General features: G+C 53.9%; 1 protein-coding gene across 1 annotated transcript in view; it reads left to right on the top strand.

Annotated features, from left to right (window-relative positions):
• WNT3A (Wnt family member 3A) overlaps positions 1-17618 on the top strand; it is a 77021-nt gene that overhangs the window by 52527 nt on the left and 6876 nt on the right. Inside the window, exon 3 of the mRNA XM_049875115.1 lies at positions 16406-16671. Coding sequence (XP_049731072.1) covers positions 16406-16671 — 266 coding nt within the window. The remainder of the gene's footprint in view (positions 1-16405; positions 16672-17618) is intronic.

Below are 17618 nucleotides of genomic sequence, written 5' to 3'. Positions count from 1 at the left end.
TCCTTTCTCTGTTTATCATGATGTTGCTCATTGGTCCAGTTGTGAGGATTTTTGTTTTCTTTATGTTGAGGTGCAATCCATACTGAAGGCTGTGGTTTTTGATCTTCATTAGTAAGTGCTTCAAGTCCTTTTCACTTTCAACAAGCAAGGTTGTGTCATCTGCATAACACAGGTTGTTAATGAGTCTTCCTCCAATCCTGATGCCCCGTTCTTCTTCATATAGTCCTGCTTCTTGTATTTTGCTCAGCATACAGATTGAATAGGTATGGTGAAAGACTACAACCCTGACGCACACCTTTCCTGACTTTAAACCAGTCAGTATCCTCTTGTTCTGTCCGAATAACTGCCTCTTGATCTATGTAAAGGTTCCTCATGAGCACAATTAAGTGTTCTGGAATTCCCATTCTTTGCAATGTTATCCATAATTTGTTATGATCCACACAGTCAAATGCCTTTGCATAGTCAATAAGACACAGGTAAACATTCTTCTGGTATTCTCTGCTTTCGATTATATAATAAGCCACCATTTTGTGATCTCATGTGAGCAGCCAATCAGTTGAAAGCCAGTCAGTTTCCTTGGAGGTGCGGCCTATACGCATCCAGTATGTATACATATAAAATAGTATGTATGTATGGTCTGGCAGAGCCTCTGCATCCTGCATCCAACTTGTCATCCTATGCCCTCCCAGCCTGCCACCTGACCTGTAGGTCTTGGAATTCACCAGTTCCTGCAATCCTATGAGCCAGCAGCCTTCCTCCTGATGGGCCTATTTTGTGTTTATCAGCCCCTGCAGCCATGAGAGTCAGGAGAAGCCTCCAGCCTGATACCTGACCCATGGATTTGGGACTTGCCAACTTCCACAACTGCATGAGCTATTTTCTTGAGATAAGCCTTTCTATGTATATTTATACATACACAGGCTTCCCTGGTTTTGCTCCTCTAGAGAATCCAGCCTAAAACAAAATCCTAACCTCTGCGCCTGTGGTTATAAACCCATTCGGGACTGAGTTGTCTTTGTTATGTTATTAGTGTAGAGTGTATGCTGAGTCGATCTCTTTTGAGATATAAAAAAATATATATATATAGACGAGATTAAACAAACAAGCAAAAGAAACAGAGATGGGGGAAGAGAGATGCCAGGCCACGTGGAGATTGCCCAGGAGTAGAAGCTCAGAAGAGACAAGGACCTTCCTCTAAAGCTGACAGAGAAAGAAAGCCTTCCCCTAGAGCCAGCACCCTGAATTCGGACTTCTAGCCTCCTAAACTGTGAGAAAATTAATTTCCTGTTTTTATAGCCACCCGTTTGTGGAATTTCTGTTTAGATAACTAAAACATAAAGTGAAACCTTGCTGAACTCATTTACTACTTTAAATAGTTTTTTTGTTTTTTTGTGTGTGGATGTCTCAGGATTTTTTATATGTAAGATCTTGTCATCTATAGATATAGCTTTACTTCTTCCTTCCCAATCTGGATGCCTTTTATTTCTTTTTCTTGCTTAATTGCTCTGGCCAGACCCTCCACTACAATACTGAATAGCAGTATTGAGAGTGGGCATCCTTGTTCCTGATCTTAGGGGGAAAGCTCTCGGTGTTTCACCATGGAGTATGATGTTAGCTGTGGGGCCATCCTGTTTTTAACCTTTATAGATCTGGGTGCTGAGAACCCTCATTTGCGTAAATAAATGGAATAATGGAATGGTTTGTTCTTAATTCTTTGAATGTTTTCTGAGTTGTATGTGCCAAAAATCACATGGCGACCTGTCATCAAAAGCTTTTTAAAATCTATCAGCTCATGACTCAGCGAGGTCCTCCCTCAATGTTGTGGAAACAAAGAGTCAAAGCCTTGAGATGTGTGATTATCACAGAAGGTCTCTCCTTCCATTTCTTAATAGGACCCAGGAAGTCCCAGGAGGTGCTTCCGAGCTAAGGGGAAAGGGTGGTTGTGAAAAGGCAGGGGGAGAAGGACGTGAGGAGGCAGTAGGTGTGCTCTTTCAGCCCTAGACTGTCCTGGCCCAGGGGTGTGTGACTCAGTGAGTGTGGAGACAGCTGAGCCCCCATTCCCACTGTGCTGCATCCCCATTCTCTCTGGTCAGCTTGCCTCCATTCTCAGCCCCTCTGCCTGTTTCCCCATAGGAGCCAAGTCATGATCAGACTCCATCATCCTGCCATCCCAACCTCCACTACACTCAGCCTGTCAGAGCCCCTCAAGGGGGCCTACACAGCCCTAGGATCTGCCTGCACTCGCCTCCGGCTCCCCATCATCTGAACCCCTTACCGGCCCCCTGGCCTGGCTGGCCTCAGAGCCATCAACCACCCTCTCCCTCCACCTGGGGCATGCTGCCCCTTTGTCACCCAGGCCTCCCCCAAAGCTGCGCACCCCCCTCGCAGCCCTCGCCTGTCTCAGGCTCCTGGGCTGTGCCGGTGCACTTTGGCCCCCAGGATGCAGACTCTGTCCATAACAACCCTCCTCTCATTCTGGCTCGTGCCTTCTCACCCTTCAGATCTCAGCCCAAATCTCACTCCAGGCCAGCATCCCTCCCTCTGTCCCTCTCAGTGTGCACCCCATAGCAGAGACCACCCTCACTTAGCAAGGACCGGGCTTATTGGTGACAGCACCCTCTCCCTGAGTGCTCAGACAGAACTTGTGCAATGGGTGGCTGTGAAACAAGGAAGCACACGTGGAGGCTCCAAGGGGCTTCCTGGGGGGCATTTGAGACAGATCCTGAAGGATTTTCCTCTTTCTTTAGAGCACACGTTCTAAGCATTTTACACCCAGGGCCACATGGAATCCCAGCACAGCAGATGAGGCAGGCACTGTGGTTATTACCCATTTGACAAGTGAGGAAACCAAGGCACTGGAGCCCCAACAACCTGCCTCACTGTCCATATGCTTCCCTCTCCAGACAGAGGGGCAGCATAGGGGGCAGGCCACACAGGGTGCACAGGTGGGGCCTGGAGGGGCTGGGGCCCCCTGTAGGTAGATACAGCAGGTGGGAGCTAGCCATGCTGTTTTGGGCTGGGGCTGAATGGGGGGCCCCCTCCTCTGTGCCCCTCACTTACTCGAAGACCTTCAGAGGTTCCCACCACCTTCGAGACCAAGTCTCCCAGATGATTGTGCCCCTAAATGCCTGGCGTTCTCCCGCCTCTGGGCCTTCGTACATGCTGTTCCCACTGCTGGGGAGGCCCTTCCCTGTGCATCTATGTCCACCCACGTTTCAAGTCTCAGTGCTTCGGACACACTTCCTCCTCTTATTCCTTACTCTACTTCCCTCTTCTTCTGGCCTTTCCTCTTCCTGTCTGCCTTCCCCTGTACTACCACCTCCTGCCCACCTGTTCTCTCCTTTCTCTCAGGCTTCCCCTTCCCTCTCCCTGTTCTCATTTGCCTATTCCTCTCTACTCTCTCTCCTATTCTTCTTCTCCTGTAATACCCCCACCCTCCTCCCTTTTCTTCTCAGGCTCCCATCCCCTCACCATTTGGTCTGAATGGGAAAAGGGGAGCCCTTTCTCCCTCCCCGTCCTGGTGTTGCAGGCTTGCCTCTGGCCTCCTGAGGCCGGCCTGCCACAGGGACTGAGAAATGGCCGGATTCATTGTGGCCCAGGATCTGAATGGCCGGGGCGGAAGGGGAGCCTGCCGGGTGCCCCAGAGAGAGGCCGGGCCCAGGAAGCCATTGTGGAGGGCCTCCCAGCCTGCCCCCTGGCCGCGCTCACCATAATCAATCTGATTGGATTAGGGTCAGTGCGACCCCTAATCATGTCAGAGGTCACTCCAGGCTTTGTAGCAGGGTCCACGGGGTGCCTGGCCACCCCTGCTGAGGCGGCCTTGTTGATCAGAGTTTAACACTGCCAGCAACTGCGACAAGAGGGGCCCAGTCTTGTGTTGTATGTGTGTGTGTGTGTGTGTGTGTGTGTGCCCCCGCGCACACACATGTACATGTGAAGAGCAAGTGAGAATGTGAATGAATGTGCAGTGTTCACTCCTCCCAGTCAGTTAGCTAGGCGAAACTCCCAAAAGCCAGTGGCACTGGGAGCAGGTGGTTCAGAGACAGACACACAGCCAGACTCCACTGGCTTCTGAAGGCAGCAGGAAGTGTTTAACCTGTGCACGGGAAGAAAGCATTTGAGGAATTTTGAGTGTGCTGCAGCCTGGGTGCACAAATGTGCTTATCTGCTCCTCAGGGCAGCCACACCTGGAGAGCCAGTGACACCCTCTCTGGATTTGCTCCTCGACCCCTCGCAAGGTGGAGGGGAAGGACACAGGCAGGCAAGGCAGGAAGGGCCTGTCCAGGAGGGCCAGTCTTGGCCAGGGCCACGGTGGAGACCAAGTAGAGCTGGCTGGGGGCCTTGAAGGCCAAAGGAGAGCAGCGGCCATCCCTGAGGGTAGGGCCAAGGGGGCAGCATGGAGCCTTTGCCCTGGGAAGAAGTCAGCCGCCCTGTTTTAGAGCGAGGCTGAGGGATGGTGGCCCAGCATGCAGGAGAGGGCAGGCAGCCGTGGGGCATCCATATAGGGGAGTCAGTGGCTTGGGCCTCTCCGGCCCACTTGTACATGAGAGGACAAAGGCCTCACCCCAGCCACCTGGCCACCCACCCTGTTAAGTTTGTAGAATCCAGAGGTGGGGCCGCTTAGACTGCCCCGCAGTCAGGTCTCGAGAGTTCCCTGATTTCAGAAGGGGGAAGTAAAGCCAATGGGGCTAGGACCCACTGTAACTCCCTGATACCCTGAGAGGGAGTGGGGCCACTCAGCTGGCACCCAGGACACTTGGGTACACTGCCCCAGGGGGCGACCCTGGCTGTGGGGCCTTCATCTCGGCAGCCTTGCCAGCCCCATTCCCCTAACCCAGGCCGAGCCAGGTATGCCCCCTCCCTCCACAAACCCAAGCAAACCGGTGGGAAGCATACTGTATCTGAGTATCTGGGCCCGTGTGTCCAGTCGGGCTCCCAGAACCCCAGGAACACCTGCAGGCGGGTCTTCAGGGTGCCCAATAGTGAGCGCCAGCTCTCTCATCCCAGATGAGTCCCTAGCACCGCTCTTCCCGCCCTCCTCCCTGCCATCTCCCCTGCTTCCTGTGTCTCCACTTGGGTGGGTTGAGCTGGAGAGGAGCAGACAGGGACAGCAGGTTGGCCCTAGCATCTTCAGGAGCCCTTGGGGGTGGTCCGTCCTCCTCCCTGTGTGTCCGCTGCCTCCTGAGGGACCAGTGTGCAGGCACGGGGGTGGGTGGCCGGCCCGGCAGCACAAGCCAGGGGCACAGGAGGGGAGCAGGGTCCCAGGAAACCAGGGTCCCACTCCAGGTTGCGACCCCTGACCCCCCATCAGAAAGTGTTGCCGTTTACGATATGTTGGGAGGGGGCTCCCACTGTCTCCAGCCACCTCTCCGGTATATCATTAACTCTCCCCAGTGGGAGGGGGTGTAAAATGGGCTGAGGGGAGACCTCGGCCGACATCCCGCCGTGCCCGGCTCAGAGCACAATATCCCAGCGACGACGACAAGATTAAGCACAAGAGAAAAGTGAAAATGCTGTTGGCGATTCACACGCCCTTTGAGCGCTGCATTAAAGCATGTGAATAGGGATTTCCCCTGGCGCCCGACATACCTCCAGGTTGCTATGACTTACTTGCTATAGCCTAATCACCGATGAGGGGGAAATTCATATAAAATATCGCGGGCCATTGTGGGCCTAACTCGGCGTGACAGTGGCCTCACAAAGCCAGATTCATTAGCCCCAGCAGGTAATCGGGACGATTGGCCGCGGGACCGGGCAGTGTCAGAGGCCTCAGCAACAATGGGGCGAGGGCCGCATTCCGCTCTCAGGTGGCTCTCCCAGGTCCTTTGTCCCCACACCGCTCCCTGATTACCAGATGCAAGCGCAACACCCCCTCCGGCCGGCCGCCTGGGCTCAAGGATGGGGGAGAGGTGGGCTGAATCAGGGTACCTCCCGTCGTCTGCAAACCTACCGGGCCAGTAGCCCTGGGGAAGCGCTCTGTCTGTCAGTCCACCTGGCTGTCTGCCTAGCTGGGCCCCAGGGTCCTCCTCTGAGAACAAGTGTTTTTCGTCTGTCCGTCCCCTTGTGTTGCTGTTAGTTGCCATCGAGTGGATTCCAACTCACGGCGACCCCACGTGTTGGAATAGAACTGCTCCATAGGGTTTGCAAGGCTGTGAACTTTTGGAACCAGATCGCCAGGCCTGTCTTCCAAGGAGGCTCTGGCTACGTTGGAACCGCCAACCTTTCAGCTAGTAGTCAAGGGCGTAACAATTTGTGCCACCCAGAAATGCCCACCTTGTGTTGGGGGAGCCAAAAATTGGGGGAAGAGGGCCCCCTCGTTGAATCGTCTTGATGACATAAGCACCTGCTCAGGCCTCAGCCACCAGGGCCGTGGTTCTGTGGCTCCAGTCTCGTGTCTCAGCCCCAGGCCTAGCTCTGCGTGCAGCAGGCCTGCTGACATGCATGCCCCTGAGACCTGCAGGCCCCAAGGCAGAGCAGCAGCCAGGCTGGGCTCCCGTGCTGAGCGCTCCTTCCATTCCACTCCCATGGCCAGGTGTGGGTTAGCGGCGGAATGGGAGGTGCAGCAGTGGGGTGCGCAAGGCCCCAGAGCAGCTGCAGGCACCTGGGAGCACACCCCTGCCTTGGTTTTGCCATGCTGTGCTGGATGAGGTGTGGGGTGTGCCTGAACCAATCCTTTTAGGCCACAGAAATCAGGTGCTAGGGTGCGGCGTGGTCAGGGGCCCCTGCTTTCCAGGGCCAGCATTCTCTAGGGGGCAGTGTGGACAGAGCGTGTGCTCTCTACATGTGGGGCCAAAGCAAGAGAGGGGCTGTCACAGGGGCCACTACAGGGCCGGCCTTGAGCAGGAGGAAGGGGGTCTGCCAGGGCCACAGACCTGTGTGTCAGCGAGCACAAGGGGACAGAACAACAGCCACTCTGAGCATCTGGAGGGAAGGGGTCAGGAGGGTCCCTGGACAGGTGGGAGCCAGGCCTGGTGGGGCAGAACGTTCCTCTGCAGACGGGGAAGCAAGGCCACTCCCAGACCAGAGGGAGCAGAGGTGTCTCCTCAGCTGGCATACAAGGCACAGGAAGGAGAGGAGTGACAAGGTGGCGAGGGGCTCCGCGCAGCACAGCTCTGCTGCCAGAGGCATGTGCAGGGAAGCCCCACTTCGCCTGGAGCAGCAGCCTGGGGAGGTGAGCGCTGCCACAGTGAGAGATGAGAGGTACAGGGCACAGATGGCAGCTGGGCACGGGAGGCCTCCGAAGACGGCATTCCCTAGGCCTTCTCAGGCCTTTCTCTGCATACTGCGCAATGAATGCTCCCTCTCCCACCCCCGCCTCACTCTCAGGCCCCTGTCCCAGGACGAGGTGAAGGTATGGACTGTCCAGTGGTTGGCACAGGTCAGCATGGAACTGGCACTGCAGGCTCGAGTCCTGTACTCCTGGGAACAGTCCTCTCATTGCACTTGGGCCTCAGCAGGCCCAGTGCACACTCCTCCCCCAGGCCCAGTACACACACAGCACACCCCAGCCCAGGCTTAGCCCTGCCCCACCAGAATCTACAAGATCCGGGGGAGATAACAGTGTGTCTCCATGGGGAGCCCCCTCACAGTCAGTGGGACGTGGAGAGGGCGGGGCGACACTGTGTTCACAGACCCCCACCTCCACGGTCTTCTTTTGCCCTCCCAGTAGGGTCCCGTCCTAGCTGAGTGTCTGGCTCCACACACACACTGGACTGGTCCTCTCCTCAATGAGGCGGGACTACAAAGGGGCCCATCCGAGGGCCACAGTGCTCGGCTATGATAGAGCCTGCCAGTCCCAGGAAATGTGTCAGAGTCCCCTGTGGGCCATTTACACGTGTGGTGTCGGCCCTCCCAAAACTATTGAATGGAATGGGAGGGCCTGCAGGGGATCCTCTGGCCCCCCGGGCCCCTGCTAGGGCAGCCCTGACCTAGACCATTTCCCCGTGGGCACTCCAAGGGGCCCAGCCCATGTGAACCCCCTAGATACAGAGGGTCCTGCCTCGCTGAGGAACTTGACTTTGTTCAGATGTTCTCGTTTGAACCAAAAATCTCCCTCCAGTGATGTTCACTTCTTCAGCTGCTCTATCGACTTATACTGGTTCCTCAGAGTCCCACTCCAGGGTGTCCCCTTGGGGCACATGCCAGATGTGTCCAGGAGTCCTGGGGCTGTCCCCTCCCTTCTCAGCCAGTGTTGGCCCCACACAGCCTTGGCCCTTCCCAGGAGAGGACACACATGCCCCCCACAACCCTCACACAGGAGTGGGGAGCAGGGTGTGAGGTCACTGGACCCCAGCCAGGCTCGCTGTGGTCCTGAGAGCTGGGCAGGGGCTGGGGCTAGATGCAGGGCAGGCTGGGCTGTTCCTCCTGCCACTGTGGGGCTGTCATTGTAGAAACACAGACTGTAGTAGAGCTAGTTGGTGCAGGGCCTCTCCCAAGATAGGGCCCCATTAGCTCATGCCCTGCATTCGCTGCAGTGCAGCCTGGGGCCCATCACTGACCCTCTCTGGGCCTCTGCTTCCTCAATTATAAGACTGGGATAGAGCCCCATGTTGCTGGGGACTGAGAGTCCACCATGTTTCATCAGCCCCAAACCCATGGCGGCGGCTCAACAATAAAGGAACCCACTTCTCACTGCCTGGATTGTGACTCTCCAAGGCCACCCCAGGCTCTGGTCACCTATCTTAGCATTTAGGCTACAGGGCCTTCTTCGCTTTCCTCCCCACTGGAAGCCCAACTCTGAGGGCTCAGAGGCTGAACACTCTTACCCACTTAGAACATAATAGGCGCTCAGGAATATTTGTCATCTGACCAGCTTCATGATGAAATCCGAACCTTAAGGACCTCGGCATGATTTTTTGCAAGCTGTCGAATTTCTTCAGCATATAGAATGTTGGAAATATATCCTTCTTTTTTGGTGGTCAAAGGTCTTTTCTGAAATTATGGTAATAGTCTCTTTTTTTTTAATGTACTACCCTGTCTCAACAAAATTAAAAAACTTAGCAGCCGTCTTTCAGTCCCCAGATGATCTTTGACACTTGATGAGTCCATGAAATTCAAGTCTGGAAACAAATGAAGTGTTTAAATCTTTTCTAGTTCAAGAGTCCTGAGCTCCAGGGAAGTAAAGAAATTGCCAAAGCCCATCTCAGCAGTGCTGCCCAGCTTCCTTTGGGCTCAAACCTGAACCCAGCCCTCCCTCTGTGGCTCTGGGCTCTCTCCACACAGGACTTCCTGGGCACCTTGCCCAGCCTGCAACAGATCTCAAGTTTTCAGAACTAACTGGGTGTTCACGTCTTCCCTACCCTCTTCTTTGCTGAACTGTAAGCTCCCAAAGGCAGGTGACTCACTACAATGCAAAGCACAGAACCTGACCTACAACAACAGAACCTACAATTAAAGGTAGGGAATGCTTCCCTGGTTCACCCTCCTTCTTCCCAGGACAGTGACTTCCTCCACCTGACAGGGGCTCATTCAGCCTCTGCTAATTACCTACATGACAGGTATAGCTCCTTCAACTTTCAGACAGCCTAGGTTGTCAGAAATTTCATCATATTGGGCAGCAACCCACTTACTTGCAGATTTCTGACCCCAGTTCTTCAGACCGGGCATCTTGCATCTTACAGCTCATATTCCTAGTTCAGATCCTAGTGCCTGGTTCAAATCCTGGATGGATAGTAGATGGGTGGGTCATGGCTGGATGGATGGATGAGTGGTGAATGGATGGATAATAGATGAATGAATGGATGAATCATGGGTGGATAGATGGATGAGTGATGGATAGATGGGTGAATAAATGGGTGATGAATGAATGAATGGATGAGTGGTGGATGGATAATGGATGGATAGATGGGTGGTAGATAGAGGGATGGATGTATGGATGAATGGATGAGTGTTGTGTGGATAGATGGATGAATGGATGGATGATAAATAGAAGGAAGGATAATTGACACTTCCCATGAACTCAGTAAATAATTGCTAAATGCCTTTGATTTTAAGAGTCTTTGGCCTGAACAGGGCAGGCCTTAGGTAACTCAGAAACCCAGGTTCTGCCCCAGGCAACTTGGCCAAACTGGCACCGCTCTCTCATTCCCTGTAGCCCTTCTCCTCCTCCCAATGGCCCATTCAAAAGAAGGCATTTTACTGATGACTGGGATGTTTCCAGGTTCATCTCAAAGATGTGATTCCCTTCCCTTGTTGGGGTGGCACCGCCAATGAGAAGTATGTCTCAGTCTTCCCCCAGCCCTAGCTGCCTCTGTTGTACAAACACAAGCAGAGTTCTCTGTCCTACAAAGGTGCTATCTGTGACAAAGGACTTTGCTGTGAGTGAGGCGGTTCCTGGGCCCCCAGAGCCTGAGTGTCAGCTTCCCCCACCTCCACCTCCTCTGTAAACTGTAGTTTACGGTAGTTCATAACCTTTTTGTTTCAAACTCCTTTGAAAATCTGATGAAAAGCAGTGGATTCTCTCTCTGGGAAAACACACGTGATCCCAGACACACACAGTCATTTCTACTTATGATTTCGGGAAGGTTATGAAGCCCCCAAAGCCTGCCCATGGACCCTGGGTGGTATTCTACCTGGGATTAAAATCTCCTGCCACTATCAGATGTCCCCTGGAACATCCTGAGAGTCTTTCTTCTGCATAGCCTTGGAATTTTTTTTTTTCTACTTTTTCTTTTGAAATAATTTTAGATTCACAGCAAAGTTGCAAAAGTAGTACAGAGTTTGCTGCCGTATACCCCTCACCGACTTCCCCTACCATGTTAACATCGTATGGAGCCAAAACCAGAAGAGTACATTGCTATTAACCAAACTCCAGACTCTATCCCAGTTTCACCGTTTTTTCTACTAATGTGCCTTTTCTGTTCCAGGTCCCACATTGCATTTAGTGCTCAAGTCCTTAGTCTCCTCTGGGGCCTTCATGACCTCAAGCCCTCTGAGTAGCCCTGGTCAGGTGTTTCATAAACGGCCCCTCAGTGTGAGCCTAGCTAAAGTTTCCTCATGATTAGATTCAGGTGATGCTTTTTTAGCAGGAATCCCTCTGAGGTGATGCGTCCTCCTCAGTACCTGATATCAGGAGGCACATGAGGTCCATTTGTCCCATTACTGATTGTGGTCGTCTTGACCTCTTGGTTAAGATGATGTCTGGCAGTCTCTCCAATGTAACCAAACCAAAATCCATTGCTATCGAGTCGATTTGAACTCATAACCCATAGCAACCCTATAAAAAAACCAAACCCAGTGCCATCGAGTTGATTCCAACTCATAGCGACCCTATAGGACAGAGTAGAACTGCCCCATAGAGTTTCCAAGGAGCGCCTGGCGGATTCAAACTGCCGACCCTTTGGTTAGCAGCCATAGCACTTAATCACTACACCACCAGGGTTTCCAGCAACCCTATAGGACAGAGTAAAACCACCCCATATGGTTTTCAAGGAGCGTCTGGTAGATTCAAACTGCTGACCTTTTGGTTAGCAACCATGGCACTTAACCACTACCCACTAGGTTTTCCCTCCAGTGTAAAGTTACTGTTTTTTTCCTTTGCAATTGATAAATTTCTTGGGGAAAATGCTTACAGGCTACGTTGCTTCAGTTTTAAAATGTACTTTCTTTGCAGAAACAAAATACCTCAGGTATTTCTGACAGGTGGTCTTGCAGCCTTCTTACCATTTCCTCTCTGGGTAGTCTTGAGCCTCCGTAGGAGATTTCTTTTCCTCATGACTAAATTGAAGGCTTACCTCAGGGCTTTCTCAACCTTGGTTGACCCTGGCCTTCAGGACTCTAATGTCAGGAGTCTCACCTACTCATTTGATAGAAGGGGAAGTTGAGGCCCAGAGAGGAAGGAGACTTCTACAAGGTCACACAGCGAGTTAGAGACAGCTGGGCAAGAGTGCTGCTCTTATCCCTCCAAGTTCAGGCCCTGCGCTCTGCCCTCCCCCTACCCCACACGCCCTTCCCCTACCCCACACGCCCTTCCCCTCAAGTGTGTCTGGCTGCCCGGGCTTGTTTGCCTGTGCCCTGATAAGCAGGGATCTCCAAGCCCTTGTCCAGGGTGTGGGTGAAGCTAAAAGAGCCCTGGCCCCGGGCTTATCTCTCAGGAGCCAGAGAAGAACCAAAAGGGAGGGGACGGTGGAGGGGGGACCTGCACCACAGCCAGGTTCTGCAGCGCCTTGGAGGTGCGGGAGCCTTGAGAAGGGTCCCCAAAGCCGGCCTAGCCAGCTAAAAACAAGGGGCGGGGAGGGGGCAAGGAGGGGGAGGGGAAGCAAACAAAGTGTACGTGGTCAGTCCCAAAGCGACCTTCCTGGAACCAGTGTGCCTAGGACAGAGGCAAGCTGCAGTCAGCTCAACCTTGTGCTACCTGAGGGAAGCAGCCAGAAAAGGGCTCACAGGTACCCACAGCCCTCACCTAGACACATGCCACATGTGCATGACAGGAGCGGAGGCCACTCTGGGGGAGCTGTGGGGCAGCCTGAGTTCTTTAGAAGACAAAGCAAGGGTGCTGGCTCGGTTGAATGGAGGCATGGTGAGGGGAAACAACTGTGTCCCTAAGAGGATGCTTGTCTGACACGCAGCTGGTATTTGGTCACTCATATGCCTTGGGCCCAATGACAGGCAACTCCAAAACTGTGTGTTAAACCAAACAGTTGCTCTATTAAAGGAAAATGGAGGTGGGGGGGGCGCAGAAGAGAAGTGCTTCAAGCTTGTCTTTGGAACGGGGGCAGTAAGGGGAGCTAACAGTGGGATGGGCCTGGGTCCCCTGGGGAGCAGAGAGCTGTGCCCCCTCACTGCATGGGCCAGCCCAGGGCTCCAGCTCTTTTTTCTGACCTGGCCCTCACCCTCCAACAAGCATCTAAAGCCAGGCTTGGAACTTCAGGCTGGGGTGGATTGGATGGGCTCATGGTGGCCAGGCAGCTGTTTAGGACTGCAGAAGGGGAAGGGGTGCAGGCAGTGCCAGGGAGGGCCTCCAAAGGCTGCCCGGGGACCCCCACCAGGCACTGACACCACAGATAGGCTTAGTCCAGGACCTGACTGCCACCCCACAAAGCAGGGACAGGACATAGGGAGCAACAGAAGTGGAGAGAGAAGGAACCAAAGGGAACTGAGGAAAGGACAGTGGCTGCACGTGGCTGGAGGCCAGGGAGGGGCTGACAAGGTTGGGGAGGAAAGCAAGGTCACACAAGGAGTCCGCCTGTAGGCTGAAGGGGTGGACACTATTCAAGAGTCCAGGAAGGTCCACGGCACAGTCAGGCTGGTGTTGAACAAAGAGCAGCAACACTTTCAGGGTATGTGTGTGCGTGCATTTGATATGTGCATGTGTGTGCACATGTGTGTGGTTGTGTGTGCATGTGACGTATGAGCATGTATTATGTGGTATGTGTTTGTGTGTACAGGTGTGCACGTATGTATGTGCATATTTCTACATGCACATTGTGCGGGTTGCACATGCGTGTGTACACATGTGGTTTTGTGTTGTGTATCTGCCTGTGTGTCCATACGTGCCTAAGGTTTTGTGTGTGCACACATGCATCTGTGCATATTTGTATGTGTGCATGTGTGTGTGTGTGTGTGTGTGGATGGAGTGAGAGGATGCTGGAGGCTGGCAGAGCAGGTCCCAATTATAATCTCTTCTTATCCAGATGCTGAGGGCTAGTTGCAGAAGATGGCCAGCAAGGAGAAGATGGCTGGGATGACCCTGGACCTCAGTGGGGAGGCCAGGATGCTCACTTGCTCGGGGCAGGCTGAGGCTTGGGCAGCAGCTCTTCACCGAGTGGGCAGTGGGTGGTGGGTGTAGGAGGGATGAGAGTGGAGGAATGGAGAGCACACTTCTGGGCTGGTAGCTGATGGGTGAGCAGGCCAGTCTGCAGTGAGCTCCAGGAACAGGCAGAGCCAGGCCCAGGAGGAGTTGGAGGTGCCTGAGGGAAGTGAAGGGGCCGTGGAAGGACACCAGTGAGTCCAGAGCCTCCAAAAACAGGAGTGCTTGCCGCTGGGCAGAAAAGGGCAGCCGGAAAGGTCAGAGTAGGGGCTCTTCCTCACATACCTCCTCCTGGGGCAGTCTCGTACATAAGCACAGGTGCCTTTTTCTGTGAATGGTGTGTGGGGTGTGAGAAGCTGTGTCAGAGTGTGTCTGGGAGTGTGCATGTTATGTGGGGGTACGTGGGCACCACCAGCCAAGTGCGTCCAGAAACCTGAGGCAGAGCCAGGGAGCAGAGAGACCAGCAGGCTGCCCTGCTCCACACAGCAATGGAACAAGGGGCCCTTGTGGACCTGCCACCTCTGCTCAATTTCTGGGGTCAGCCCCACTACAGTGACTGCCCCATCACCCCGAGGGCCTGGCAGCAGGAGCTCAGGACACAACCAGGGCACCGGCACTGTTCGGCAGGTTCTGCAGCCTCTTCACCAGGGAGGCCTCTCTATCTTATACTTTCGAGGCAGCCTCTCTCCTGCTTCTAATCTCTTCCGCACCTCCTCCTCCCCAGCTCTGTGCCCAAGAAAAGGAGAAGAGCAGCTCCACATGGCATCATCCCTTCCCCAAAATGATCCAGCTGTCCCCTGGCCTGTGGGAGCCAGGGCTGCTGATGGTGACATTCTCTCCTCCACCCGACACCACCCTGAGGGCAGTCTGTGAAAGCCCCAGTGCCCAGTGACCTGCCCCAGGTGTATGAGCCTTGCAGGCAAAGCCAAGTCTCAGGCCAAATCTGTTGGACTCTAAAGCCCAGGGCATCTTCAGCAGGGTTGTTTAATTCTTACTAATCAGAAGGTAAGCTCCATGAGATCAGTAAGCTCCATGAGGGCAGTCTCTTGCCCATCTTGTTCCTGCCGTTTCCCCCAGCACCCAGCACAGTGCTTGGCCAGTGGTACATGCACAGTGGATGTACGTTGGATGAGTGAACTGAGGAGTAAGTGTGTGCATTGTGTCAGCTCAAACAGTGCTGGAGGCAGCCATCTCTGGTCTTCCTACCCAGAGGCCCCGCTGCTCAAGTCTCCTTTCAGAAGCACTTGCACACGCCCAATGGTGCATTCAGCCTGCCCAGGGAAGCCCAGGGAGGCCAGACCTTTGCAAAGCTGGCTGCACCTGCATGCCTGGGTCTTCCTCTAGTCCTGCTAGTCCATCCCTCACACCTCTGCCCTTGGGTATTCCCTGGAAGAATGCCCCCACTCCCTCCCCACACCTGGGACTGGCCTTAGGACTCCTCCCCTGAACTCCTGGGCAGCTTCCAAGGCAGACCTCCCTCCACATCCCCTGTACTCCTTGACCCTTTTTGAGCCAACCCTGGTCAGTTTCTAAGTTCCAGCCGCTCTGCCCACCACTATTGCCTTCTGCAAAAGTCATCCCGTCCTCCTGTCTCTTCCTCACTGTCCCTGCGCTGTATGGAGGCTCTGTAAGGGCCTTGCAGCTCCCCTACCAGCCCCCCAGGGCTCCTGTGGCAGAGAGTGCTGCACCCTTGTGGCCCTCAGGACCAAACTTCGTACTGGGAGGCATCCTGAGGGCATAGCGGCACCTTCACTGAGTGGGGTGTGTACTGGCTCTGGGACAGGGTTGGGAAGAGGTGGCCCTGTAGCTGGGGGGAGTACAGAGGGGCACACAGGCTGCCTGCAGGACCAGGAGCTCTCTCTAGGTGGGGGAGTCAGGGCTACTAGAAACTTCCCACTGGGACATCTGAGCTGTAGGTCTCTACCTGGGACGTCAGGGCACCAGGAAGAGGTAGCTTGGCAGGATGGGGCCAAAAGCTGGCCAGGCAAATGCAGTGACCCCTGGGGGAATCTATCTGAGAGTCTGCACCACACAGGATTGGGCGGGGCGGGGCGCAGTGCCACCTCCTCTCTCTCTCTACCTCTCCCCCTCTCTCTCACACACACACTCTCATGCTCATACATATACATGTTCACTTTTAAAGACATTGCCCAGCTGTCACCTAAAGTGGTTGTGCCCATTTAACCTTCCTACCAGCAGTGTATGAGAGTTCCAGTCCCTCCACATCTTTGCCAACACTTGGTATGGTCAGTCCTTTTTTTTTTTTTTTTTTGGCTATTCTAACAGGTGTGGTTTTATTTTGCATTCCTCTGTGACTAATGATGTGAAGAATCTTTCCATGGTCATCATATGCTTTCTTTGGAGAAGCTCTCTCTTCTTTTGGGGGTCGCTTTTTGTGGGCACACACCCTTTGAGCAAAGCAGCCCTCACCTCCCTGGGTCCATGATACTTCCTTGCTAATCTAGCAACCACCACCCACAACCTGTGGATGCCTGAAGGCGACTTGGGTGTGTCAGCGGATGCCCAGTGCCTGGCTCAAGAATTAGCAGGGACTCCCCGGAGGCAGCTCCCCCTGTTCCCTGGCCCAGCTCAGATCTATTATCTCACACACCGCATGATGGAGCCTGCCAACCTCAATGTCTCTGCCTCTCTCTACAGCCACCAGGGAGTCGGCCTTCGTCCATGCCATTGCCTCGGCCGGCGTGGCCTTCGCTGTGACCCGCTCCTGCGCAGAGGGTTCTGCTGCCATCTGCGGCTGCAGTGGCCGCCATCAGGGCTCACCAGGCGAAGGCTGGAAGTGGGGCGGCTGCAGTGAGGACATCGAGTTTGGTGGGATGGTGTCTCGGGAGTTCGCAGATGCCAGGGAGAACCGACCTGATGCCCGCTCAGCCATGAACCGCCACAACAACGAGGCTGGGCGCCAGGTATGTCCTGGGGAAATGCACCCTGAGCAGGGGTGTGCTGGGTACCCTGGGGGGTGTGGCCTGGTGTGGCGCAAAGCTTCTGGGTAATTTGACAATGTCTAGTGCATTCCCTCAGGGTCACAAGGCCAGAGGAGTTGGGTAGAGGTCTGCCCTCCAGGAGCTCCTGCCTATTCAGGCAGGGAGACAGAGAGGCAGTTACGAGGCAGTGTGGAAAGTGCTGTGACGAGGAGATGCATGCAAGATGGGCAGGCACAGAGGAAGGCCATCATTCAGTCTGCAGGCTCCAGGCAGACTCTATTGGTGGGGTGTCTGAGTGGATACATGAAGGCAATGGGCAGTTATTTAGGTGAGGGGAAGGCCGGGAGAGCTTCCCAGACAGCCCAGATGGAAAAGACTACAAGTGATTTTGTCTGGATAGAATATGGAGTAGAAAGGAAGAAGAGAGAAGTGTGAGATGGAGAGGCTGACAGGGACCAAACTGTGAAGGACTTCGTGAGCCTTGTGAAAGCGGACTTGATCATGAGGTCAGTGGGGAGCCAATGGAGGGCTGGTTGCTCATGAGAAATGTAAGGACTGAGAGGTATGCATCAGATTTAGCAACACGAAGATGATGGAATCACTGGGTGAGAAACAAGATTGCAGAAGGCTGGCAGGGTATCTTCACCTTCAAACAGTAATGAACAGAATAATTCAGATTAAACCCGCCTGCTGAAGACAATTATTAAAAAAAGAAAACCAAACCCATTGCCGTAGGGTTGATTTTGACTCATAGCAACCATATAGGACACAGTAGAACTGCCCCATAAGGTTTCCAAGGAGCAGCTGGTGGATTTGAACTGCTGACCTTTTGGTTAGCAGCCAAATGCTTAACCACTGCACCACCAGGGCTCTGACAATTATAAACACAGGGTGAAATACAAAAAGCACTTTCTTCAAAGTGGAGAATG

This window comes from Elephas maximus, chromosome 2, assembly GCF_024166365.1.
Source record: "Elephas maximus indicus isolate mEleMax1 chromosome 2, mEleMax1 primary haplotype, whole genome shotgun sequence".
Taxonomy (NCBI): Eukaryota; Metazoa; Chordata; class Mammalia; order Proboscidea; family Elephantidae; genus Elephas; species Elephas maximus.
Note: the sequence above shows the minus strand (reverse complement) of the source record. Positions and strands in the feature narration are given on the sequence as shown.